Source organism: Vitis riparia, chromosome 4 (genome assembly GCF_004353265.1).
Source record: "Vitis riparia cultivar Riparia Gloire de Montpellier isolate 1030 chromosome 4, EGFV_Vit.rip_1.0, whole genome shotgun sequence".
NCBI classification, from domain to species: Eukaryota; Viridiplantae; Streptophyta; class Magnoliopsida; order Vitales; family Vitaceae; genus Vitis; species Vitis riparia.
This window is the reverse complement of record NC_048434.1, coordinates 7,191,786-7,219,546: the sequence shown is the minus strand read 5'-3', so window position 1 is coordinate 7,219,546 and position 27,761 is coordinate 7,191,786. Positions and strand designations below refer to the sequence as shown.

The 27,761-nt window shown below is 38.4% G+C and overlaps 2 protein-coding genes across 5 annotated transcripts; both read right to left on the bottom strand.

The window, feature by feature from the left end:
- Positions 1–239: 239 nt before the first annotated feature.
- LOC117912252 (protein RRC1) lies at positions 240–27,640 on the bottom strand. 4 transcript variants are annotated; one of them, XM_034826767.1, is made up of 18 exons: positions 27,524–27,640; positions 26,465–26,579; positions 26,242–26,377; positions 26,018–26,063; positions 21,708–21,768; positions 21,472–21,624; positions 20,983–21,102; positions 20,711–20,876; positions 18,973–19,085; positions 18,668–18,739; positions 14,946–15,167; positions 14,334–14,392; positions 14,114–14,198; positions 13,813–13,950; positions 13,167–13,391; positions 12,261–13,066; positions 11,706–11,872; positions 240–838 (listed from the first exon to the last, which is right to left on the bottom strand). In XM_034826767.1, the coding sequence occupies exons 2-18, from the start codon at positions 26,537–26,539 to the stop codon at positions 588–590; spliced, it is 2,895 nt and encodes a 964-aa protein (XP_034682658.1). In that variant the 5' UTR covers positions 26,540–26,579; positions 27,524–27,640; the 3' UTR covers positions 240–587. The 4 variants fall into 4 exon arrangements, with proteins under 4 accessions (XP_034682658.1, XP_034682657.1, XP_034682659.1 ...); XM_034826766.1 differs by having other exon boundaries at positions 26,465–26,553; XM_034826768.1 differs by having other exon boundaries at positions 240–823; positions 26,465–26,553.
- On the bottom strand, positions 847–7,836 carry LOC117912255. The gene is given in 6 exon segments (XM_034826776.1): positions 847–2,405; positions 2,407–2,472; positions 2,474–2,550; positions 2,552–2,637; positions 2,640–2,760; positions 2,828–7,836. Coding segments are annotated over 6 exon segments (594 nt in total). The 5' UTR covers positions 2,990–7,836; the 3' UTR covers positions 847–2,323.
- Positions 27,641–27,761: the final 121 nt, after the last annotated feature.

Sequence of the window (27,761 nt, the reverse complement as noted above, 5' to 3'; positions counted from 1 at the left end):
CCTTTCAGCCTAATGGAAAACATCTGTGCTGGGGTTTGGAAAAGTCAATTTGATCTTAATTTCGTGCATTAATAAGGAATCAGAATATTCAGTTGAATTCTATCCATAACTTTTTAAGATTCTGGACTATGAAATAAATGAATTTAATCAAAATCCAAGAGTCCAATAGATCATTGAACGGTTGCCAGGCAACTGATTTATCAACTCTTCTTACATTGTTAGGAGTTGTCAAGCCTGTATATTATGAATCCAGAAAGGCATATGATTTAATCAAAATTAGCCACCTGAATGCAAGCAAGATGTTTAGAGAATTCAAAGAAAGAGATGCGACCACAAATATGGTTGAAACACTAGACAGATTTCTCCATACATTGTTAAAAAAAAGCCAGATAATTTCCTGGGCAGGCTAACCTAAATCCATCTTAAAACTGATCAATATAGATTTCTCTTCATAATCAAACCACCCCCAAAACCAATACAAATGGAAAATAAGCGAATCCATTGATATTCTGAACCTCCCCCCTCATTTCTTCATTGAGGAGAGTAGATGCTACTTTGATGCATATGCCATGATCCATCCAGCAAGCTCATTTCACCCTTCTTCTCCTATCCCTCTCTCTCTCTCTACCTCTATCCCTGTCATGATCTTCCCTCTCTCTGCTTCCACTCTTCTCACGATCACGTTCTCGATCCCTTCCCTTTTCGCTTTCTGGATCATGAGATCTATCACGGTGCCTCTCCCGGTCCCCATCCTCACTTTGACTCCGGCTGCGGTGTCGCTTTCTTGTAGTCTCGCGAGAATCATCTCGTCTGTCCCTTCTCTCTGCAGATGACCGCTCTGTTTCAGGGTTTTGTAAAATAAATAAAATCATTCAAAATGTACACTAATGCTGAACTTTTTGCAACCATGGAAGAATTTTCTTCAGGACATGCTGAAAATAAAAACTACCTATACAAAGGCAAGACCAAGAGAGATTACATATGAGGTTCTTTAAGAAAGTTGAGATTTGTTATACCAAGATCTTCAATCTTTTAAATCACATATGATAATAAGAGTAACTAAGGCACACATTTTGATGAAGAGCACAATCATATTTTTCCAGAGTATAATAATGCACCCTGCAAATACCAGTAATGTTGAGCAAGAACAAATAATCAAGGGATTTCTTAAATTATTTCCAATTCCCATGATGGACTACTCTGAAATGGCAAATGGTGTCAAGTTCTGGGATGGCACTTCCTACAAGTTAAGTTAGAGATACTAAGATAGTTCATGTCATCTTATAAAAATTATCGATAAGTGAAAAAGTTAATCTTCACAAAATCCATTCCCAAATCACACAAACTATTATGGGCGTGCCATTCTTAGGCAATGATATGATAATGATATTAAAAAAGAACACATGTGTTGCAGTAATTGGAGATTCAAATGTGAAAGGAAAACAGTCTTAAGCAGCAATATATGCCCCTGCATGTGAATGCAAAAAGAAAACATGTGTATGTGAGTATGCATGTAAATTCCTAAGAAGAACAGCTACACAAATTACTTGAGCAGAATGTGTTAAAAACAAGAGAAATGTTGCAGTAATTGAAACTTTGAATGTGAAAGAAAAACAGTCTTGAATAGGTTTTCAATCTTACAACCAAAATAGGTTAAGGACGCATCATCCAAGAGTTTCCTCATTTTCTTTGGGTTAGACATGGAAAACAAAAAAGAAGGGGTCCTTCCCTTCCACTGCATAGCTAAGCTAGCAGGTATGATGATCCCACACATCCAACCAGCTTGCATGATTTACCAACACTCTACTTAGTTGAAACAGAGCATCCTGCGCTTTAGGTTACCACTTATAACAACAGCATCATCTAGTAGCATGGTGACATTCTTATAAAGACAATTTCATAAAAGCATAGCCTTAAATTATAGGGGAAAAAACATATTATTCAGTCCCAACTCAACCAATTAATAGAAGATGCAAATTTGGTTTAACCACAACTTGGAATTAAACCTTAGGAAACTGTAACTGCTCCCTCCCACCAGGTCAATTCAAAGGAGCCATATGTGTTAATAGTAAAAGTACATTTACACCTGGCATTTGTTATCTTATTTCTCTTCTTCCAGCACATATCTTTTTGGTTCTTAAAAAGAAATGTCCTGGATTCCCGGATTCATTCTCGTCCTGATCCACCATGGAATTTTCGGAATCTACCAAAACATTCTAGGAGAGGGTTCGTAATGATCTTCTCAAAGATCACAAGGTGCTGAAGTGGCAGGATAGGGGGGGGGGGGTCTGTAGGTTTTTGTGAAAGAGATGCTCTTATCATGTTATTGCTGAAAAGAAAAACCTAATTCCTCTATTTGATGTCGATTCATCCACACTTCCATTCCTTGTAGAGGAAGGCTAACTGCTTGCTGGCTGGGAGCTGTATGAGCGGTAACGTCCACGTACGGCTCCGTGAGAAGGGCGGTGGAATAAAAACCTTGTTGTACCTCACTCCCGTCTTCAATGGGGTCTGCTCTATTTTTTTTGGGGGAGGGGGGGGGGGGGGGGGGAGTATGCCAATATGATCTTAATGAGGTGCGGGGCCTTGCATCTGACATTCGTTGGGCTTCCCTCTTCGGGAGCCTGCGTCCCGGCGTTTTTGTGCAATAAACCCCTCCGGCCGGAGACTAGTGGTAGGTGGTCCCGCGGAGCTTTCGGAGAAGGGTAGCCTAGTGTGTAAGCACAGCAATGAACCGCGGCGAACCCTCAGACGACCTATCTAAGATTAGGGGGGAGATCCTCAGTAGTGGTGACCCTTTCACTCTTCCACGGACTGATACATGTACCGAATGCTCATACGGGAAAGTTGACTCCTGGGTTTGGAACCTGGGGGGTTGCTCCGAGAAATCCTTTCTTTCTCGTCCACTCAAGGGGGAGTAGACACACCTGCGCGGATTACAGGTGACGGTTACAAGAATGGCGGGGAAGTGAACAGTACCCGACGACATTCAGGGATGGATGTAGACCCATCGGGCAGGGATAATCATTCCGGTCCTGGGAGAGGTGGCGACCATTCTCAAGAACCAAAAAGACTGAGCTGAGGGAAGCCCTATGAGTCACTGAAACGACGACGGCAGGAGGGCCCTTGATCTATCAATAGAGGGAGCAAAAAACGGGCTTTGCTCCCCTTTACAATATGAAGACAGAAATAAGGGTCGAAGTTTAGACCGCTCACAGTGGTTCTACCTATAGAAAAGATCATGAAAGAGGTGATTAGAATGGTACCCGAATCCATTTACGATCCCGAGTTTCCAGGCACATCGCACATCCGCTCGGGTTGAGGGAATTCTTTGATTAATCCATGTTAGATTGGCATTGGTGGTCTTTTTTTTATCCCTGCTAAGCTGCTGACTCCAATGTGCCTTCCAAGGTAGGTTTTTTCTTTTTTGTGTAGAAAGCTGCATGAGAAAAGATTCTAACTATTAACCAACTAATGAGAGGAGGTTGGAGTATGGTTAATGTTGTCTTTGCGATGTAGATTTTAAATCTGTTGATAGCAGATTCATTGTAGTTGGACTTCGGGTCCATGGTCCTTTGTGTTCTCTTTGTTCGATGACTTGGATTTTCCGTCACTCAGTTAAGAATGTTTCCTCATCTAGCATGACTCCTTTGTGAAAATCAAAGCAAGATGATTTGAAAGCTGATCCCTCTACGTCTGTTCTGGATCACATGGAAGGAGCATATTAGTAAACATTTGATGGTACAGGGAGATCCTATTTGATGGTGAAGGATATGCTCCTAAAAACTTTATTCTTCTGTACCAAAAGAGGTGTGGGCTGACTGCATTGCTTTTGTACATGGGTTGATGCCTGTGGAGGGTGGGTGTGGATGTGCCGACAGTAGAGAGACGACACGTTCAGAGGACCAGAATCTTGGTTTGCTCCAATGGGAAGAGGGTGCCTAGGCTCTTACAAGTGGCAGTAGGGTCTTTAGCCTACCCTGTTCAGTTATGGTGGGAGTCTTCTCCAAGGCTGATGACAAATTTCACAACAGAGGGTTGCAGAGAGCTTAAGGTCAGGGATGATTGTGAGGCTAGTCCATGCAGGGCTAGGAGAGTGGGGGTTGGCATTAGGAGCCGTGTTTTCTCTCAGGCGGTGTCAATAGGCACTACTTTGTGTGGTGACCATGCTTTGAAAGTTTCAAAGCCCTCTTTATGCAGCAGTGTGTTGGAGGCTAGAGGAGCAGGTGAGAAGCTGGCCATTGGGCACTCCTTTATGGCCCATTCTGGGTCATTGGACAGTGTTTCAAGCCAGCGTTTTTCTTCAGGCCTGGAAGAGGGAGATGTTAAGCTGGTTGGATCTAGTCGGCCTCAAGCTGCTTTGGCCCCTTGTTCTTTGGGCCAGCCCGCTGTGGACCCTGGGCTTCCAGGTTTTGGGACAGGCCTTTTCTGAGGGGGGCCCATCTACTGGAGCTAGCAGTTGTTTAAAAAGGCCTTCGTGCTGTCTGGTAATGGCATGGTTCCGCCTGATCCCTGCATCATGTTGATGACTCTCAGTGTTGCATCTGGGTCGCCTTTAGCTGATGTTGCCCTTTTGGTTGAACTGAATGGCTTTGCTGGTTTGGCTTTGTCTTCGGATTTCTTCTTCTTCTCTCAAGGACAAGGGTGTTTTGTTGGCGAGGGTAAATAGCCCTAACCCTCATAGGAAGCAGATTGAGGGGTCTCCAGGAGAGAGTGATGCTGAGGGTTGTGGGCCTGCATTTCTATCTCTCAGAAAGGATTTACTAGCGATTCTTTCTTCCATTGATAAGAATGTGGACCCAGTCTCGTGCGATGATGAGATTGACCCAAGAAAGGGCTGCCTATAGACAAACTTGATGAAGGGGAAGGAAGTGGAGTCCGACAGGAATTGCGCCGATTTGGCTTTCAAGAAGTTCATCTCCTTCAACAAGTACTTAGGTCTGCATGTGGAAAGGTTTGAAAAGGAAGTTGACTCCCTATTGAGAAAATTGGAAGCTCGAAAGGGTCGCAGAGTGGAGGGATCAAGTTTTAGAAGCCTTCCCCTACTTCTCATTTTGAAAGGTAACTACAAAAGTTGGATTGCCCTGTTAGTTATAATATTTCAAGCGGCAAGGGGAGAAGCATGAAGTGTTGGGTTTGGTTTCAAAGTGTCCAGGCTAGGCTAGGGTTAAGGTGTGAGGACAGGAGGTGGAGAGGGTTCCTTCTTCTTGTGTCAAGTCTTCATAGTTGTTGGTTCCCTTGTTTTTACTTAGGTTTCAGGGTTTGTGAGCCAGGGTGTGGCTTGGGGAGGCAGGCCTATGTTCCTTGTTAGCATTGTATGGCTTGGGTAGTGGTTTGTTGTGTAATCCTTTCACCTACTTTTTGGTGCTCTTTGTAAACTTTGTGTATACTTGGTGTGTTGTTCTTTGCGCTTTTAATATATTTGCTTATTTACTTATAAAAAAAAAAAATTGTTCGTGTACATGGGTTGCACCCCCCTTTGTGTTAGGTGCTTATTCTAATAAATTTGTCCTAATTTGCCTATATACATATAAAAGAAATTCTAATCCTTCTAATTCCCTTTTTATTTTTTTTTATCAATACGCAAAATAATTGTACTGCAAAGAGGTGCTAAAATAGCGACCCACAGAATTACAGTATAGAGACACCCACCCCCTTACAAAAGGTCCCAAAACAATAAAGAAAAAACAAAAAACCTTCTCCCTCATCGCGAACCCACCCAATCTACAAAATCTATTAAGGTCGAAGGACCATCTTTTATCCACAATTTGGTTTCCAACCAAAGTAAATATACAAAAGAAGCTTTTAGCCTTTGGATGGACAACACGCTATCTTCAAAAGCAATTCTATTCCTTGCCTTCCAAATGACCCAAAACAAGCATAACGGTCCCACTTGCCACACCACCTTCCTCTTCTTACCCACAAAAGAGTCCCTCCACCCTAAAAGGGTTTCCTTTACTGAAAAAAGAAACACCCAAGATACTCCAAATAAAGAAAGGAGCAACATCCACACTTCCCTTATTTTTTCACAATGAAAGAGGAGGTGATCAATCGACTCCTCACATATTTGGCACAGAAAGCATCTATTAGCCAAAGCCCAACCTCTCTTTTGGAAACGGTCCAAGGTCAGAACTCTTCCCCATGAAGCCTCCCAAGCAAAGAAACTTAATTTGGGCTGCACAGAAGAGTTCCAAATAATCTTCGAAGGGAAAGAAGCAAGAGAAACCGGCTGCAAAGCCCTATACAAAGATTTTACCGAAAAAAACCCCATCATTTGAATCCATCCACCTCACCCTATCCTCCTCATCCACACTAACCTTCTTCCCATCTAAGCAACAAAACAACCTTTCCACTTCTTCCAACTCCCAATCATTGAAAGGTCTATTGAAACAAGGACTCCAACTTCCCCCCCTTTCCCCCGCGGCTGTCCAAACTTCATTTACCCAAGCCTCTTTGGAAGTTGCTAGAGAAAATAAGGGAAAGCCTCGCACAAAGGGGTGGTTCCACACCACTTGTCTTTCCAAAACCTCACCTTCTTTCCATCACCCACCACAAAGTCAAAAGAAGGGGTTACTAGATGTCCCATCTAATTCCCTTTTTATTGAAGATAGTTTCCCTTCTAATTTCACTTTTCTATTAATTTTTTGAATATAAGGAAAAAATAAATAAATAATAATAATAATAATAATACCAACAATGCCTAACAGAAATGATGCATCAAGGTATATAGGATATAGAGAGTTTAATCTGAGAGTGACAATCAAACTCTTATCACAAATGAAGAGAGATATGAATGATAATAAATTTAAAAGTTTGAAACTAGGTTTTGAGAGCTGAAAAGAAGGGTAGATTAGTTGAAAAGGAGAGAGAGAGTTATGGTTGGAGGTTGTCTTCTGATTGGAATTGCATAGAATCAACCAAGCCACCAGAAGATTTATAAGAGGTGCATTTTAACTACACAATTCAGCAAAATTAGCATATGCAATGGCAATGTGATTCAGGTGGGCCCCTAAAATAAAGAATTGAAAACATACCTTCCAATTCCAATTTCAACCTCCGAATTCATGGTCCAAATTGGGTCTAAGGGTATTAAATATAAAAAAAAATTGAATTTACTCTATTAAGTAGTAGGCGATCATTGAAGTTCAATACTAAATTATATTCTTCAATGAAGGTCAATGATTTTCTTTTTTATAGATAAAAAGCAAAATATATTAAAAAGTGCTTGGAAAAGGCGCACCAAGTACACATGGAGTATACAAAACCCACTAAAAGGAAAGCATGGGAAAAAGAGAAACAAACCACATGCAAAAGTTCTAGAAAAACAGAGGGCAACCAACTTGCAGCCAAACCAAAGCTGTTAACATCTAAATAAACATAGCCTAGTCCTGACCCAACCTTCAAACCACTCTTCACAACTCTAGCCTGAACGCTCAAAAACCACTTTCCATCCACTCTTCCAACTCCTCTTTTCCGCTTGATTGAATGTAATTAACTGAGCTCTTTAACTCCGAAGATCCCTATCAAAACGAGATGTAGAAAAAGGCCTCCTTTTACTACCTGAGGCCCCCCTTGTACGACCCTTTATGGCTTCTAACTTCCTCAATAGGGAGGCAACCTCCTTCTCAAAACCATCCACATACAATCCCAAATGCTCATTGGAGGAGACAAATTTCCTAAAAGAGGAAAAACTCCCAACCCTTAGCATGTCCTTACTGGGGTTATCCTTTCCTGGAGCTCCCTAGATGTAAGACAACCCTAAGATGGTTGCCAACACTCAAAGTAGGTGGGTAAGGGTTTTTATTTTTAAGATGTAAGGAGAGGAACAAGGAATAAGGTTTTGTTTTTTTTTTTTGATAAGTAACAAGGAATAAAGTTTATGGTAGAGGAAAAATAAAATACAAAAAAAAATAGAGAGAGAAGAAACGATGAAGAAAAACATGGAAACCTTGAGTCTTACTAAGATCTTCTAAGAGTCTCACCTAAAAGAAAATCAATGGAATCTCACCATTGAGGATTGCAATACTTGCAATAAAAAAACATAATATTATTAATATCATTCAATTCATTCTTTGATTTACATCAATTAACCTTATTTATAGGTTTTTCTAAAAAAATCCAAAGTCTACTAAGATTCTAATAACCTATTATGATTCTAATTCTTATTATAACATCAAAAGTTTATTAGGATTCTAATAATCTATTATGACTCTAATTCTCATTATCTTATAACCTAATTAATTAATCCTAATTTGACTCAAAACAAATGTTAATCCTACTTTAATTCCAACTAATACAAATCCCCTTTCTTGATGTATATCTTAGAGATTCATCATCTTCATCAATTCCCCCTAACTTGGAAAAATACTCGACCTCGAGTTTTAGTGATTTTCCACGGTCAATTGAAATCCCGAGCAATGCCTTCCACCCTTTCTTTCTTCGTTGACTCTTAATATGGTAAGACAAGACATCAAGATCTCTTCAATTTGTTCAATTTCATGCAAGACAATTACCAAACTTCAGAAAGCTTTCCAATGTTGTAAAACAAGTTGATAGTTCTCAAAATAATTATATGTCATCAACAAGCTAGTCGAAAGTTGCTTCTTACACTCTTCTTGTAAATTGTCTTGTGGAAAAATAAGATTTTTGAATTCTCTATATTCAAAAGAAATTTCAATAGATTCTTCATGTTTGTCACCACTCAAGATAATGTTTTGCCTTGGGAAGTCAAGCATCGGTTCTTCTGAACCTTCTACAACTTCTTTGAGCTCTTCTATTGGTAATCTAGAATCAATTCCATCACCTCTTGCATCCTAGATTCATCATTGATGATTTCTTCCTCCTTCCTAAAAACATCAACTTGTTTTTTAATAGGAGTATTTGATGGCTCCTCTAGTTTCAAGGGTACTATTTTTTCTTCTGGTTGCTTAAGTGGTGGAATTTCCTTCATTGGATAGAGGATCTTCTTACGCCCATTGCGCACAAGTGTGCAAGTGCTATCATATTCATCATGTTCGACCCTTTCATTAAAAAGTCACGGTCTTCCAAGCACAATATGGGCAACTTTCATCGGCAAAACATCACATCATATTGATAACTCAAAATTATTACTGAAATTAAATATCACTAGATAATGAGAACTCACCAAAATATATATGTCATTTACCCATGCTATTTAATAGGGATTTGGATGATCTTCTGTCTTTAGATTAAGCTTCTCAACAAGCTCCTCTGAAGCTAGATTGGAACAACTATCTCCATCAACAATCAAAGTACATAGTCTCCCTTGGCAAGCAACACGAGTTCAGAAGATGCTAGTCCGTTGTCAATCCTCCTCTTCACTTAGCCATGGTATGTTCACCAATGGTTACATAAGATATACATCATTCCTCCTAACCACACAAATCATAGACTGCATACCCATCATCTTTGTAAGAATTTTTTGGAACATCCACTACCAAATCCTCATTGGAAACATCCGCCCAGGCCCACAACCACCTTCCTCGCTTTCTAGAGAAAAGCACTTGACCTACTTCTTCCATAAAGGAGCACTCTTAGTTAGATCCATCGATACACCCTTGTCTTTGAAAAGAGAAGAAGGGGAAATCCCACCCCACAATGACAAACTAAAAGACAAGGCTTACTAGTAAAACCTTCCACTTCACCAAAGAGAGCAATATTTGCAGATGACACTCTTTCATCAGTGATCTAAGTAGCCATCAAGCAGCAAAGTTCTAGGGGAAGCTTTTGGACAAAGCATCCTTCACCAAACAGCGTAGGAAGCCTCTTAAAGGAAATTTTGGGCTCCCACAACAAGATCACCTGGGCCCTTAATAGTAATAGCTTGACATGAGGCACAAGGGCTCTCTTCAACCAAAAAGGAATGACCCAAGGTAGGAGGCTGGTCTAGGTCACTAGACAAAGAGCAAGGCCTAAAGTACATAGGGCCTTCCATCTCACGGCTGGTAGGAGGAAGACTTGTTTAGCCCATTGGTCCAACACGAGCCAAAAAAGGAGGCCTAGAGACCATCCCTTCAACCTGAACACCAGCCTCCAAAGCTCTATTGCAGGTAGAAAAACCTACGCCATCTAAAACACAGGTAGCACGCAAAAGCACCTTGGGTTGCTCCAAACTTTTTGCACGCTTCCCAACCTCAACCCCCACACTCCACTCCGCACATGGCCTCCCCTCCTAATGATCCCTCACCTCCGTCACCCTACAACCCTCCTTCAAAACAACCACTGACACCCATGGTGGGATCTCCCACCATAATTGAATGACGAAGACTAAAGACCCTACCACCACATGCAAGATCCCGAGGACCCTCCTTTCGTTGGAGTTGACTAGAATTCTAGCCTGTCATAAATGGCGTCTCTTTGTTGTATCCACATCCACAACTACAAAACCTCCACAAGCATCACCCACCCTCTTAAAAAAGTCCTTACCCCATAAGTATAAAGGTAGTTCAATTAGTCACATCACTCCAGTTGCAATCTCTTTCCTTCAAAAGTGCAAACACCCAAACACCACTCTCTTTTGGCTTCAAAATCAATCTCAAAATCAAACAAAATGAGGTGGCTCCCAACAACACCACATAAAGATTGCCATTCAACCTCTAGTCAAATCTGGCCCAAGATTTTAGCGAGCCCAACTCTAGAACCCCAACTACAAAATCTCCCAACCTACACACCAAGCAATGCTTCCTCTTTAACTCCTCCCTCCCACCCTGGATCCAAACTGCCTCACCCAAATCCCCCTTGCCTCTGAAAACCACATCTACATAAGAAACACCTTTACAAGGGGAATCATTTGCACACTCCCTTAGAAGACAACCATCTCCCTGGGGCTCCTTCACAAGCCTAGGCACTGGAGCAACACTGATACTCTTTAGTTTGCTTGCCGAGGTCTTCCATCTCCCTGGAGCACCCCTTCCTTCTAAAAAGATTAAGGAGAAGCTCTTCCCTTCTACCAAAAAAGCTCTAGCTTAAAAACTCTACCCCCTTTCTTTCCACTCCATACTAAAAGACTTTCTAGATGAACTACCACAGCAAAGTTCAACCCCCTCCAACAGCAAAGCAAGGCCTCTCTCACCAAATCTAATCCACAAGGAAAAACATCGACTCCTTACCACAAGCAGACCAACTTCCTTACCTTTAATTGTCTCCTTTGATATATCATAGGATTTCAAATCCTCCCTGAACCAGCACTTACCCCCCATTACTCTAGGAGAACCTAGCTCCATGAGTGAGAGATCGAGTCTTAGATAGAGTCAACATCTTCAGTTCCATGTTCATTCTCTCATGCTAGTTGAAATTGGATAGTATTGAGGCTGAAGGAGAAGCAAAAGTGCAGCAAAGGGCTGAGATTTGTAGTCAATAACTGAAGGTCAATGATGTTGTAGAAACATCATCACTCATATCATACAAACAATATCTTCAATCAAATTTCAGAACTATTTTGAATGCACTGGTTTTAAACCATTTCCGAGTTCAAGCTAGGAATGAAACTTTCTTGAGGTCAATTGTCAAACTAGTCCTGAGAGCTAGGGCAAGAACTATGTCATATAGAAAATATGTAGACTGTAAATAATAAGCCTGAAACTAGCCAGCATAAGGAAAAAAAAACTAGAACATGGAAATCATAAAACTGGTATAATTATTTTATAACCAAGGATATTTTCATCACTTGCAAAATAAGCACTTACTATTCCATGAGACATCTTCATTACTATCTGATAATCCATATTCGGACTGTAGCCGTTTCCGATGGATTGCAACTTTTCTCTCGATTTCCTCAGAGCTTTTGATCCCCCGTTCTTCAAGAGACTCACGGTATTCTATTAAAGCAACCTCTAGACGCCTCAACTTTTGTCTGCATATCACAAGCACAATAAGAACATACCAACCTACAGAAGCTACAAAGGACAATGTAGGCAAAAGAAATCATCGTTGCATGGTATTTGAAAGCATAGACATAACCTTTACCTTCCACACAATCCTAAACCCCCAACAAAAGAAAAATGAATCAACTTCAAAAATAAGCTTAAAAACTCGAAAGATCTCAAATATTGTAATTAGAAAAAGGTAATCCAATTCAAGAAACAAAGAAGAACCAGTTAAATGCTGCAAAGAAAGAGTTAGGTACTTTCAATACTCTGAGGCAAAATAAAGTGATTCATTTGCAGGATGCGCCCAGAAATCACCATCCTGTAAAAGAATAAAACTAAGAAATTTGAATAATGCTGCAAGTTCATTACAACCTATGCTCTTCATTCATCATTCCACTGTCTGGTTGAGAGGGGATGCTTGATTCAGTTGCAAATTCCATCTCATCAGCCTTGCTAGGACCATCACCTGCATTCTCGCTTCCAGAAGAAGAGTAGCTTAACCCCAGACCCCTAGCACTTCTCTTTTGTTCATCATCACTGTCATCATCCTCTCGGGCCCACTTAGAGGCAGGCAAAACAGGATCAGTTTTCCCTTTATTTGTAAAGGCTTTTAGCTCAGGCTGTGGTATGGGAATTGTTGGGGCCAAAGGCACAGACCCTTTTCCTTGTGACTGTATCTCATCTTCACCATAACGATTCCATCCCGATAATCCAACAGACTCTGTTTCAACACCAATTTCCTTCCTGCTACTTGGGTATCTACCTGAGTTTGAATGGCTCTGTGCATATTTCAAATCATCATCTAAATCATATCCCCTTTGTTTTTCAGCCTCTTCTAGACTAAGCAATCTTGCAACCATTATTTCTCTACCACCAACAAGAGATAACCCATTATGCCTGCAACGTCTTTCCAATTCAGCAATTGGAAGACTTAATAGTTCCTTCATTGCTGCTCCTTTGCCCATTGCTAGCGCAGCATCTTGATTGGACTTGCCTCCTTCACCAGTATCTTCTGAGCTAGTTTTCTTTTCTATTTCTGGTGCATCACCACATATAGAATGAAAAGGTGTCACTCCAGAGTTCCCGGATCGAAGAAAAGTAGCCCGCAATCCATTGACATATGCATCTGAAAATAGGAACCAGTCTGCCCAGACTTGAAGAACCTTCATAACTCGTTCCTGGAGAATTCCAGTTAAGAAGCGCATTCAGAATAGAAACTAAATATAAGAAAAGAAGAGGCGGGCTGAAAGTTAAACAAGAATTTTATGTATGGCTCACCTTAAGGGCCTCAGCAGTAATCCTTCCTGTTACACTACGATACAAGTCATTAAAACTCTCCATTATGTCAGGTAAGGTTGCTTCAAATTTGGTACGGTATGCAGATGCATTCTTTACTGGAGCACTGCTATTGTGAAGAACATCAGAGACAAGCATGAGCCTTGCAACTTTAGTTGGTATAGGTGTTTCTTTAAGTGTTAAAGATTCTGTGAGAACCTCAACTATCTGCAATGCAAGAGAGAACTATATAAGCATTTAAAGTATTCAAAAGATTTTTTTTTCTCTTTCTTTCAGTTGGTAACAGAATTCTAAAAAAATAATTTAAAAGGAAATGCAAAAATATATCAGAAATCAGTTGCTCTTCTTTGGGTTTTTTGTTTGCTATATAATTGAGGTAGGCCATATTTTGTCCAAACTGAAGGTCAGCACTATCAGAGTGTCATTTGGCAATGCCACAGCAATAAAATTGTGTAACAACAAATGACATGTTATGATATAAACTTGATGATAAATGTGAGATTAAATTTATTTATATCCATAACAGGAGCTGGGTTAAGCACCATATCCATGACCTCTGCAGCACCATTTGTAAAGGCAAGTGGTTTAAAAAGACTATATAAGAAGATGCTACAACATCATGCATTACCTCTCCAGCTGCATCAGCATTATCTAAAGCAAAACCCATAGCTTCCTTTATCTGACTCCTTTCTAATGTCAAAGCACGCAACATATCCTCAAATTCATCCCTCTGTGGATCGGTCAATGTCCGTTCCAGCTCCACACGCTGTGCAAGTTAACAGAAAAAAGGGGGTTTAATCATAAAATTTGACAAGTTCTCTAAATGAGAGATTTCCAAACAGGGTATAACAGGACCACCATAGAAATTGGAATATATATATATATACGTATGTATGTATGTATGCATATATGTATGTATATATATGTACCCTGCTTCTTCCTGCTGCAAATGTGGTACCAGACTCCTTCTCATGCTCTGGGCTTCTGACCGTAGGAAGAGGGGGTGGCATCCATCTGGATATACAAATGGAATAAAGAAATGCATCATATCAAGAGTCCACTAGACCAACTTATCAAGGATAATATGGATCTTATGAAATAATTAGGCTAGTCCAAGCACTAAAATAGGAACTAGTGGGCACACATTACCTTCCACTGCCAGTTATCATGATGAAAGGCTCAGTTCTCCACCTTTGAAGAGTATCACCCTGCATTTAGAGAGGCATAAAAAATAATCAGTGATCTTGTTCCACATTGATAGAATGCATAAACAGAAATCTCCAGAACCTTTACAAGAGGAAAACTGAAAAAGATTTAATAGTTATCAATGAAAAAGTGGTACCATTAGACCAGTTTAAATAGGGTTTCAGTTGTGTCACATGCCCCCTAAGACTACATTTCAGAAAATTACTCTTACAACATCATTGAGATGGTTGCTAATTGTGACAAAGTTGTTATAAAGGAAAACAGTGAGGTTACAATCACAGTGGTATTATTCAGTTATTTTTCAAAATTAAAAGACAATGCATTAAACATTATTACAATAAAAATTCTTGATTCTTTATTTCAGTTTCAATATTAAAATACTGTACACCATTGACAAAACTAACAAAGTACTGATGGCTTTTCAATCTATAATAATAATGTCAAATAACACCAATCATTGTAAATGCAAACAATGTAGTTTTATAATGACTGAAACTTCTTGTGTTAATGCAAAGGTAAGTGATGCAAGTAATTTAGGCATATAACATGATCTACCTGAGCAAATGAATAGAGCCTCCAAACATAGTAAGTGTGTTCCTTCGATCCAAGCTCAAACAAGAAGTTAAAAAGAGGATTTCCTCGACCTCTCTCCATTATGGCTTGTTCAAAAGCACATCCTCCATCCAGAACGTATAGAGCCATTGTGTCGATCACATGATGGAGATGATCATCCTCAGGAGGAGAAACCATTATATCAGGGACATTTGGAGTGAGAACCTATGCATTCACATGTCACCAGCAACACGTTCAAATTAAGAAAGAAAAAAATCAAATCTATAAAACTAAAGAGTGGAAATTATAAGCAAATTTAGGCTATATATATAATTATTAAATTTCTGAACAGTGTGATTGGTTTTAAATTGAACATGTGATTCTTAGGCAAACTAGCCCTCGGACTACATGGACTTAGACCTTAAGCTGGTGGAAGACAGGACTTAAAGGCTGGAAGCAGTGCCACCAAAAGATCAGCAGTAATATTATGCCACTAAAATGGCCCTCCTGGTACACAAAATCCTTTCATCCGTATAGAGAAAACACAATTTCTATGCATGCATTTCATTTTTCAGAGATATAATCAATCATTTGCAAAAAGAGGAAAGTACCAACCATAAGTATGAAAAAGTATCCAAACAACATAGATATAATCCAATCAAGACATATTTGTTGGTTCCTTGAAAATGAATGCAGGCAAGTCCATGTGCAAGAATATTCATGCAGCCCATATTACTGAGCCCAAGAGGCCCTGGGTGGTTATTACCTCTGAGGTTTAGTTACTAGAGTTTAAGGATTGAGAACTGGAGGAGGTTGTGTCTCTTCTGGCATGTATTCAGTTGGAGGTAGGCATGAGTGAGGATGATGTTATTTTTCTCTAAAGATGCAATTCGGATTTTTTTTTTTTTTTCTTTAAGAAAAAAGGAAAAATATTCTCCAATAAGTCCAAAGAGGAGCTGGTGAGATATGGAGTTGCAGTCTTCCCTGCAAAAGAAATTTGGTATTCCAAAATTCCCATTGAAGTCACTTTTCATACAGACATCAAACAGGGCAAAATTTGTCAGTCTTAACCAGTTATCAGGAATAAAATAGGAAGCGTGTGGATCATCTTTTGGTTCATGGTTCTTTGGCTTGGGAGATCATTGTTTCTCTCCATTTCTGGATTCTTGAGTCTTCCCAAAGAGAATCAAGCAATTATTAGCTAACTAGCATGAAAAGTCATGGTGAAGAAGAGGAATCTACTTCAGCAGCCCTTTTTAATAAATCATTGGACACAAAAGTGTGAACTGGGAAGACTAGCATGAAGGGGATTGCAAAAGAAGAGGAATCAAGCAATTTTTTTTTGATAACTAACATGAATACACTTCAATCCTTTCCTCTTGCAAACTTCATTTGGAAATCTAAAGCCTCACTCAAAGTCAAGGCCTTTGTATGGTTAGTGGCAACTATAAAGGTTAATTCTAATGACTTGTTGCAGAAGAGAACTCACAAATCCCTTAGGTGAGAATGGTGTGCCATGTGTAAGAGGAGTGAAGAATTAGTGGATCGTCTTTTTTTACATTGCTCAGCAACATTGACATTATGAAATAGGTTGTTTGGATTTGCGAGATTGCTTGTATTCCACCGAGGAGAGTAGAGGAGATGCTAACTATTACTTATCAGTGTTCTGGAGGTCTTCCTAGAGGGAAGTCATTGTGGGGTGTTGCTATTCTCACATTAATTTGGACTATATGGCCAGAGAGGAATGCGAGAATCTTTTAGGGCAAATAGAGTATTTTGGAGGTAATGTGAGCTTTAATCTATTTCTCCTTTTCTCTCCAGGTGTCAGCTAGTGCACCATTTGTGAGCACCCCTTTGAGCAATTATATTGCTAGACTGAAACCTATTAAGTAGATCTACAAGGTTAGTTGAGGAGATACTCTTGACATGGATGTCTCCTCCAATGGTAGCGTTAAGTAGAATTTTAATGGATGCTCCTTGGGTAACCTAAGACAATTGGGAATTAGAGGAACACTTAACGGATCATCATGAAACATTAGTGAGAGCATTCTCTAAGAATGCTGGAGTGGGTTCTGCCATTGAGGTGGAGCTATTAGCATTGTTGGAAGGTCTAAAGCTAGCTAAAAGCTAGGTCTTATTCAACCTTCCAGTAGAGAGGAATTCTATAGTAGTCCTATCTTGGGAAGATAAAGAGAGAAGCCTGTGGAGGTTTGATAGATGGCTACACCGAGTTTTTTATATTATTATAGAGTTGGGGTGTTCATTTTGCTGATTCCTTGGGCAGCTAACCATGTGGAAAATATGTTAGCAAAACGGGGAGCCAATTAGTTTTTTTTTTTTTAGGAGATTTTCTCCCCCCAAGCTTTGAGTTCATATTTGTAATGATTTTTAGATATGCATTCCCAACAATATCTAGAGTAGATAGTCTTTTTCCTGCTTTTAATCAGAATTATGTAGTGGTTGTGATTGGAGGAAGAATTTCTCATGTTCCTTTATATTTACTTAATCCCTGATAATAAAATGTTTGTTTCTGGTCAAAATAAAATAAAATAATCCAGAGTTAAAATGACTAATCCTGAATGAGTAAATACCATTTTTATCACGTTCCTATACATAGCCCAATTAAAAGTTTCTAGTCAAGCTAAATAACAGAATGAAAAGTGGACCAAAATAACCTTTTTTTTAAAATAAAAAAAAAAATTAGTAATTATGAGGAGGGAGCAGCATAACACCTAAAACTGTAAAGAGAGAAAGAAACCAGTTCTGATTTAGCATGTAACTGATTAGAGCTCAATTAGCCATAAATTTTGATAATAGAAAAAAGGTATCTTTATACTTCTTTTCATAATTCAGAAACCCGCTAGGCTGACTTCACAGGATTAGGAGAACCAGGGCTACAGAATCCTTTCTCAAGAACAAGGCATCAGGAAAGCCCAGAACTTGAACCTGGGACCTTTTGTTCCTAAGTCAGAGCACCTGTTGGACCACCAACATCTCTATAATTTTCAAATTCAGGGCAGATGAGAGAAATTTATAATGATTTGACCCCTTCTAGAAACTTAGCCGCTTAGCTTTGAAGTTCAATGCTAACTAACTAGCTTTGTCCTTAGCAATAGAATACTTACCCTCAAGCAACCCCTTCACTGAAACCCCTTAGGCCTGTAATTTTTCATTTTCAGACGGTGTGGCCTCATTACCTTATGGAGTGAAACACCATACATTCTGGTGGTAAGCTTCCACAAACTCTAGGTCAAGAAATATGGCTATCATTAGTGAAGTGAAACACCCAACCTCTCTCTCTTATTATTGTTTATCTTACACAGATTCTTTCAATGATCATCTTTTAGCCCACCATGTCTTAATTTCTCCATTCTAAACTTATAAAACAATATTTCTAATCAAGATTGACCTCTAGCCTGCCCAATTTAATTAGAGGCAATTTTATTCATTTCAGGGTGTTGCCCTATATCAAATGCAAGAGAAGGTGGAAGACTACTGAACGTGTGATGGCCAAATACATATAAAAAATTGAAGCAACTCAGGCTGGCCAGTAAATGTCTTATATACTGACAAAACATAACACATAATATGTAGATCCATTCTTATCCTTGGAGAAAAAAAAAAGGGTAAAAAATGGAATTTGATTTTCATGAGCGATGGGGAATTGAATAGTGTAATCTATGACACTAGATAAATAATAACAAGATTTAGTCGAATTAACCTACCAGCTCAGAATTTTGATTTGGAACAGAAGTGACTGGTGGACCTGATGGACCAGACAAGATTACTGTCGCTCCCTGTCAATCAAAAAATAATATATGCTTCAAAATCATAACATAAACGAGGAAGCAGGACTTCTTAAATTCAGTATTCATGGGAAGGAAATACTGAATGAAGCCATGCAGATCAAATCCTCCTTGTAGGAGGAAAATTAATCTTTATGCCTCCGGTATTAGATAATAAGAAAAATGCAAGAAAACAATAAGCAGAACTCAAATTTAAGATTTTAAAAGATGATACAATAACTCACCTCCTTACTCCTGATGGCCATGTGACCTGGTGGGGGAGCAGGTAGTGCTTGTGATGGAAGAGAAACAGACTTACCCCATCCAATCTTCAACTCATACTCATAAACAACTACCCCTGGAACATAAAATTCACCTCAATCCCTTTTCTCAATTGCAAGCCTCAGTAAAAGGAAGTACATGCAAACATAGATATTGATGTGAAAGTATCCAGCTACAACAAGATCATAGACTAATCACCGAGAAATACATCGCAAATGCATATACCTATGAACTCTCCTCACCCTCTATTAATCCCTTTCCCAACTCCCCACCCCACAAGAACCTCTCACCATCCCAGAATGCCATTCCCCACTCCTTTGGGGTACTTAGCACCTGCCCCATTCTCCACTAGTGTCCCCATCTGCAAAATCCAAAATCAATTTACCTAACAATGTCGTATTCAATCCCCAATAAGTTCCTACTAACCAGCCCATTCCTCATTTTCAACCAACAGGCCCCCATCCAGTTTACCCAATGAGTCTTCTCCTCCCCTAACTCCTTACCAAAGTGCTAGTGAAGCTTTTCCAATCTTTTTAACTGAACCTGGGATAAAATAAGTAGACATAGTATATGGGATACTATATCCTCTTGATGACTATAGGTCCAAAACTGCTCTTGCTTTATAGGGGTTACCCCAAGGTAAACTCAAATAAAATGGCCTAATGGCAATGATATGAGCCCACTTAACTCAGCTCTCCACTAAGTCTTCCACACTCTCCACTACCCTCATTGAGGTGATCTCACTTTTCTCCCCATTTCCAAACAAGCCCAATACCACCTCAAAGAGAACATAGCAAAAACATCCCAATAGTTGACCTTAGATCCACAAGGAAACAACAAACCTATGGGCACCGGAAGAGATTTGAAAAGAACTCGTGCCCCATATTTTGAATTTTGTACTCAACTACTCTGTTCATCAATCTACAGAAGGTCTTCACAATCATCACAAGTAGAAACAAAGATAGAGGTCTACATGAAACAATCCTCTCAATCCATTTTTCTCCAAATCCCTTACAACCTTTAATAAGGGAAGAGAGAAACCTTAATCACATAATCATACACTTTTTTGATGTCTAGTTTTATTCATCATTCCAATAAAACCCCCTACCTACCTCTAATCCTCCTACAGTCAAAACATTCATTTGCACTCAACCCCACATCCAAAATTTCTTTGTCCTCCACAAAATCATTATGCACCTCGGACAGCTCCTTAAAAAATCACTTTCCTCAATCTTTGTTTAAAACTATTGCAAAAATTTAGGAATTAAATGCACCTTCCACCAAGCTAATATGCATAAACATGATAAAGTTGTAAGCTTCAGTTTTATGTGGCATGCTTTCCAGCAGCATCCTTTAAAGGTAATGTTTAGGCACTTCAAAATAGATCTCGAGCAAAGAGGGCTCCAATCATATATTTATAGGGAGTGTATTCCCACTTTCCAAGAAGAATTTGTTTTAGAAAATTAGGATCATGGAGAAGTGATAATGTTCATGATACTCGGATGAAATGCAAACTATTTGTAAAATGCAAATCATAATAAAACTTCGTCAAGGATGTAATTATTTTCTACAAAACATAACCATTATAATTCCCTGACGAGGAATATGGGAACTTAGAAACATACAAAATGACTCAGATGAATATAATTATGAGTATGTCAACTGAATAATTGGTAAATCAAACAACTAAAAAAATAAAACCTTGCATTTCGTCCTTAGCAGCCTGACCGTCAGCTCTGTTCATGAAAGCAACAAAGCCACAATTTCTTTGTCGCCTCCGTTCCTCTTCTGTCCTAGGCCACATTATTTTCACACTAGCGATAGGACCAAATCTTCCAAAAGTACGCAAAAGGAAATTCTCATCCACCTATAAAAAATAAAAACAGATTATATTTTGTTGGTTTCAGGTGCAAAGAGCATTAAAGAGTAAAAGAATAACAGAGAATTGAGCATCCAAAAATTAGGAATGCAACCTGTGGTGAGAGATTTCCAACATAGAGATTAGTAGTTTGTGGATCGCCATCATCAAATGATCCAGGAAGCTTTCCACTCGGATCAAAGTCATCAGGCAGCTCATCAAATCTGCTAGGCGGCTGAGAAAGAATAACCTTATTAAAAAGGATACTCAAATGTACAAACATCACAAATGCAAGATGCAGAAAGACAACAGAAACATAACTATATATGCATACATATATATATGTGTGTGTGTGTGCGCGCACACGCACGCCTCTTTCTAAATTATCCCAAAGAATTCAGTATCAAAAAATTCAGAAATCTGTATGCATATGATGTAATGCATGCTTGTACATGTGCATAATGGTATGTGAGGGCCCCATATGTTAAGTATAGAATCTAGTCTTATTATAGCGCACACAACTACAATCAGGTACAAGTATTGCTGATAAAATTCAACTTGTCTACTACAAATTAGTAAAACCAAGTTAATCTAAGATACTCACAGCAGAACTATCATTATGGCGTCCATCACGCCATTGATCCCGTTCTTGATTTCGTCTCTCCCTCATCTCTTGCTCATGCTTCAGCTCCTCCATAAAATGATCTATGTTGCGTGACTTCCCCTTCTCTCTCTCCTTCGGCTTCTCCTCCTCCTTCTGCAAGTTGTAAAGGAAAAGGTTTAAGAATCAACCTGGGCACAGAAACAAAAAAAGGCCACCAACTTAACAAGCATACTGACCTTCTTATCAGGTTCTTTTCCCTTGGCTGCCAAAGGAGGTGGTATGAAAGATGGAACATACCTGCAGTGAAAAATTTTATTCTTCTTCCATGCTACTAAATATTACCCTAGACAATATATAAAAAATAAAAGAAGAAATAGAAAAGCAAACCAAGTCTTATTTGCTTTAGGTGACCTCAAGTCTTAAGAGCTCATCCTAGTGGGGGATGTGGAGAATGTGGATTTATTGGTCTCGATTCTTGGCCATAGCCACATAGGGTGGGAAAGCTTCCTACCACTTACTTGGAATATGTTCTGAGTGCATGTTTAAGTCTGTTCCATGCAGGACTCCATTGCAAAAGATTCCATAAGAGGCTCGCCTATTGGAAAGAGGCTATACCTACTCAAAAGGATAGATTTATATTGATCAAAAGCATCCTTCCAAGCCTACCAATTTAATTCATGCCTACACTTGTGATCCTTTGGTTTTCCTAGAAAAAGGCAATGTGGATTTTGATATCAGACAGTTTGGAGGATTGTGGTGGAGCAGGAGAATTTGTGGAGGGGTATTCCAGGCAAATTTGGGAAGTTAGAAAGGGTTTGGGCTTCTAAGGAGGGAAGGGAAGGTTATGGGGTCAGTCTTCGGAAAACAATCAGGAAAGGTGAGAAGCTTTCAGGCTTGTACAAGAACTTCAGCCAATCATGACAAATCAATTATTAAACTCAGTTCTAGTTCGAAATGTAGTGTTGCAAAAGCTCATTATGTGTCTTTTTCCTGGATTTGTAGAATAGCTTCACTAAGGAATGCTTGGGTAGCTAATCTTCAAGTTGGAATAGAAGTTCAGATGATGCAGGATTTTCTTCACTGAATTCAGTCAATGGCTTTGGGGAATGATTGCCTGGACAAGTTGGTTCAGAGGTTAGGGAAGGATGGCAGTCTCACTTCAATTATTATACAGTTCTCTAAGCCCAAGAAGATCCTGTTCTTATCATGCTAAAAGATTTGAGTCCCTTTGTCTTCCAACAAGTGATGTTCTTTGGTCGGTAGGTGGTATGGAAGAAAATTGTTACTACAAATCAGCTTATGATAAAGAAATAGCCTTTTGCTAACTAGTTTTGCCTTGTAAACAGGATGAGAACTCAGCAAATCATATGCTTACAATATTACAGTTTAGCTAAGAGTTTGCAGACCATGCTGTTCTCTTTGTTTGGAGTTGCTTGGGTGCTTTCCCAGTTGTTCCTGGAGCTGTTGGACTCATGAGAGCTTTGTTGGAAGAAACCAAGAAGGTTTTGGAGGTTTGCTCCTCTTAGCTTGATTTGGTGCATTTGGTTAAGATGGAGTAGAACAATTTTTTGAGGGTATGAAGAGCTTCACAATGAGAAAGGTTGGATCATCTAATTTGGCAGCAGACAAGGTTTCCAAGAGGAGCATGAGATCCCTGAGACTGGGCTCAGGTGGTAAGGGATGGGGCGGGAAATGAACACGTTGTAAGTTCATTTCCATGTAAAAATAATAAAATAGTCAAAAGACAGTTAGCTTCAAAGAAGAGAAAAGAGAGAGAGAGAGAGATAGAGAGCTTGCCAAGTGCAACCTTCTTCCAAGGTCAGGCTACTGAGCGAATTTTATCCCGCTTCTGGGTTGTATGGCTCGGTCTACCAATTCTTGGCTTTTTGTTTTTTAATGTTTATTTACTCTTGCCATCTCTACTAGAAGAATTTCTCACCCTTCATTGCACTTTCTTCCCCTTCAACTAAAAATAGTTTTAGTTTCCTGTATACCTGTTTACTAGTGCCAGTCTACATTAAGGATATAATATGTAGAAATTTTTCTCTCTTAGATTAATAATATTTTCAGTTTCCAATATATAAATAGAGCCTATATATATATATTTGATGGGCATAAAGAGAGAAAATTAAATCATTTAACCAATGGTTGGATTTACGAATTAAGGACCAGAGTTCCAAGGATTATTTGTGAATGTTATGTCCCTAAAATCATATCAGGCTACAACAATTAAGATTTTGGCTAGTAGGATGGTTACATCTTATTCAGGGCCTTTTCTCTTTTATTAAGTAGTTTGTTAAGAGTTGTAGGAGCTTTAAGACAGCAGGATCCTGCTTTCCCTCCTTTTTTTGGTTATATTTATGTTCATTAATGAGGTCCTTTCAAGGTTGCTTCTGAGGAAAGATGTAACAAGTTATTTCATAGTTTCCTCTAGAGATGCAGTAATTATTCCTCACCCGCAAATTGTAGATACTTGATATTCAATGGTATTTCTCCAGAGTCTCCTAGGTTTTCTAGAAATATGAGACAAGGGGAAGCAATTGCCTTTTCCTGTAATGGCTATTATGTAGATCATTTCAAATACTGTTCCTAAGATTCTTGCTAGATTTATTCCTTTACACATGAGAATTGCAAAGAGTACTAGGTTTAATTGATGCTTTTCATGATTAACTACAAAATGAAACATATTTCCCATAATATTTTTTAATTGAACTCCGTCTTACCCAAGATTTGTCATACAAACATCCTCCCACCCTGTAAAACCTGCCCCATCCTATGCTTTATTATAACTCTTATGTGAAGATAAATTGCATACATTTAGCATTCTTTTAATATAATTTCCTTATGTATAAAAAGAAAAAATCAACTTTTATGGAATATCGTGCGAATGTTCAATACAAGAAGAACATGCATTTCAAAGAAGTCCTGATATGGCCCAAAATAAATAAACATATAAACGCCAAAATCATTATCTGCCAGAGTAGCAAATTTAAAAAAATAAGTTCCCAGCAGTTTGACCTCAATCCAATGGCTTCTCTAGAATCATTGAGGGTAATTCATCTAACGAAATGAGATATTAACAGAGTCAGAGAACCCTCAAGGTTTTCATTGAAAAAGTGTTCATGTGCATTTATAATGGTGACAAATGAATCCCTACACATCTTGAATTCACAACTTGAAGTGCTCAACAAACATTAAGTTCAGGTCTCACCCTTTCTACTGTGAGAATAACAATTTATAAAAATCTGCATTGAAAAATAAAAATAAAACCTTTTTCTCTTTCATTTCTTGCTAAAAGGTAAATTGCAGAAGGCACACTGGCATGGGCAATCTTCTCTCAAAGAGCAAGGTTTTTGTGCCTAGAGAATACAATGTAAATTTGGAGATCCTGCATTCAGCATTCTGTGGCATTTCCACAACCAATCACCAATTTACTAAACCTAGAGGCTCTTTTTGTTTCCCTTATTTGTTCAATAAGAAATTTAACTGATGGCTGTTCAGCTTGCGCAATGTTTACAATGACAATAATTATGGATGTAATTCCAAATTTTAAATGCATAGAACTGTATATATGAGGGAACTGAAGATTAACCCAATAGCCTAAGATGTAATTGATAAAAATAAATATATTGCCATCAGAAATGCAGTTTAACATTTCCATCTGTAACATTATCAAAGAAAGAAAGAAGAATTACAGCTTTGGCATTGTACCTTCTAGGCTTCTAAATCTTCATCAAATTGCAAACTGTGAACACTATTTAGAGTTTTTTTTTTCCTTTGTTGAAAAATATCAGCTAGCAATTGAGAAACAAATTTTTGCAGACTGCACTGAAAATGCCAATCATCTAATGAAGTATACCAATATGAGTGATATGACATCATAATGGACAACAATCTAGAATATGAGCTTTCAACAACAGCAAAGAACTCTATTTCATTTTTATTCTCTCCATGAATTGGTGCTCATTTGTTAGGAGTGTCAGTGAATAACCTCAAAGTAGTATACAACACTATATTCTCAGGGTGACCATCCCTGCATATATCTGAACAAACAATCATCCATCACAAACAACTGATCACTCATGGCCCAGATGGATTCAAATTCATAAGAATGCTAGAGAAACAATGCATCAAAGATGAAATTCTGACATTTTTGCCTATTAAAAATGTAATATATGTTCTCTTTTGCCCATCAAAAAAAGACAAAAAAAGATACAAAGAAGATGCATGAAAGGAAAAAAAAAATTTAAAGAATAAAGCAATTGAAATGGTTTTAGAATACCACCTAAGCTTGTTTTTTTCCAAGATATGCATTAACAATCATTTTCTTTGTCTACAATACAAACAGCTAAACACCAAAAGTACATCTGGTCCAGTGTAACAGCTAAAATAACAAAAACTAAGCAACTAGCTCAATTTTCTGAGACTAGCAAACCCTGAAACAGTACAAATGGGATCCAAGGATAACATCACCATATAATCTTCCCACATACGATGCCTAATCGAATGAGCATAATTACATGGTTAATCAAAAGCATTCATTTACCTACTTCCCTTCTTTGGAACAGATACCCCATCTTTCGACTTTTCACCTGCCATTTGCGAATGAATAAAAAGGTCCATATTTTTATTAACGGATCCCCATAATGAAAAAATTATTCATATATCCATAGTATGAAACAAAAACAAGACTAAAACATAACAAGAATACTTTGTAAAAAATTAATAATTGAAAGCAAGGAAAATACATAGTTCCTTAACCATACTAACCTTCAGACTCTGTCTTCACTCTCTCATTAGGATTGATTGTCCCCCCTCGAACAAAAGTCTTTGACCCTGGCGCGTTATCCCCTTGAAATGACTCCACGAATTCGGCATATAATCGAGCAGTTTCATCCTCAGCTCTCTATCATAACACAAATCTATTAAGATGACTAACAAATCTCCTTTTCGGAAAAACAAAATCAATTTAAGGCAGTCTATGGAAAGTTACTTTTTTCTTTGCCTCTTCCTCCTCTCTGTGCTTCTGGAAAGGCGTCTTTTTTCGTGTGATGGAAAAGGAACTCATCTTTTCATCTAATGCTACAAACTCAAATCACAAGATACATCTAAATTCAAAATCCATGTCATAATCCACTATAAGTATGGAATTTAATTCAAAAGAAATATAACTTTTTTCAATCTAGCTGAAATTCCACATCATAAATCTTCATAATTACAAGTCTCAACAAAAAGCTATATCATAATCTCAACAGAAAAGAGGGCATCTAGACTTGTATCCTCAATCTCAGAAAACAGTCAGCTACTTCAATTAAATATGTCACATATCTGCTCATGACCCATTTATAACCTCAAAACTTATATCCTCCATCTTAGAAAATATTCATCCTAACTCAAAACCCATATCATGAAACTCAAAAGCTTGCATCTCAATTCAAATACATACATATACACAAGCCCATATATATCGCAAATCTTCAAAAAAAAAAAAAAAACATGTATCCTTGTTCAAAAACAAATTCTAAATCAACAAAAGAAATGTACCAAAATCACAAAATATGTCAAGAATCTCCTGCGCCCACCCCCCTAAATAAATAAATAAATAAGAAAAGAAAGGAGAAAGCACCTACATTCATAACCAATACCAAAATTCTCCAGAAACCTTAATCAAAATTTAAAATCAGAATATCAAAAAAGATGCATCAAAACTCAGAAACATCTAAAAACCGTCCGTTATGTAAGGTGAAAAAAAACCAAACAAAACCCCCCAGTTTCAATCCGAGAAAACAAGAAACCCGCCCTTATCAAACTCAACCTTCCCAATCAAAATTTAGGTAAAAAATAAAAATAAAATCAACCCAAGTAGGGTTTCGTGCTACCGACCAAACCCAGAAACTTATTAAAGCCAGAAACCTCAAAGAATAACACCAATTGAATCCAGTAATAAAAACAAAGCAAATTAACATATTACCAGCGATAAATTTATGACAATAAAAACATAAAACAGATGAAATCATAGGAAATCTCAGGTATAGAAGAATAGAAAACGAACCAAGTAGAAGGGAGGGTTGGCACTGAAATCAGTGAGAAGAAGAGGGCGAGTAGGGTGAGTTAAAGGGAGGAATTTGCAGGAGGGGGCGGACGGAGTCGAGTCATAATGTGACGAAAATGAACCAGGCAATTAACATGCTTTAATCCAAAACTCAAGTCGACCTGCCCCGATTTCACCACGCCCCCTCCATTGTGGGCTAGACCCGTTATCTTGGGCCATGGGCCTGTCTGCTTAAGCA

Bases quoted from the DNA above. Each gene is read 5' to 3' on its own strand.
- LOC117912252 (XM_034826767.1), bottom strand. From the start codon at position 26,539: ATGAGTTCCTTTTCCATCACACGAAAAAAGACGCCTTTCCAGAAGCAC. The intron at 26,378-26,464 runs GTAACTTTCCAT...GTGTTATGATAG, and splicing joins AGGAAGAGGCAAAGAAAAAA to AGAGCTGAGGATGAAACTGC. The intron at 11,873-12,260 runs GTTGTAATGAAC...TGTGATATGCAG, and splicing joins ATGATGAATGAAGAGCATAG to ACAAAAGTTGAGGCGTCTAG.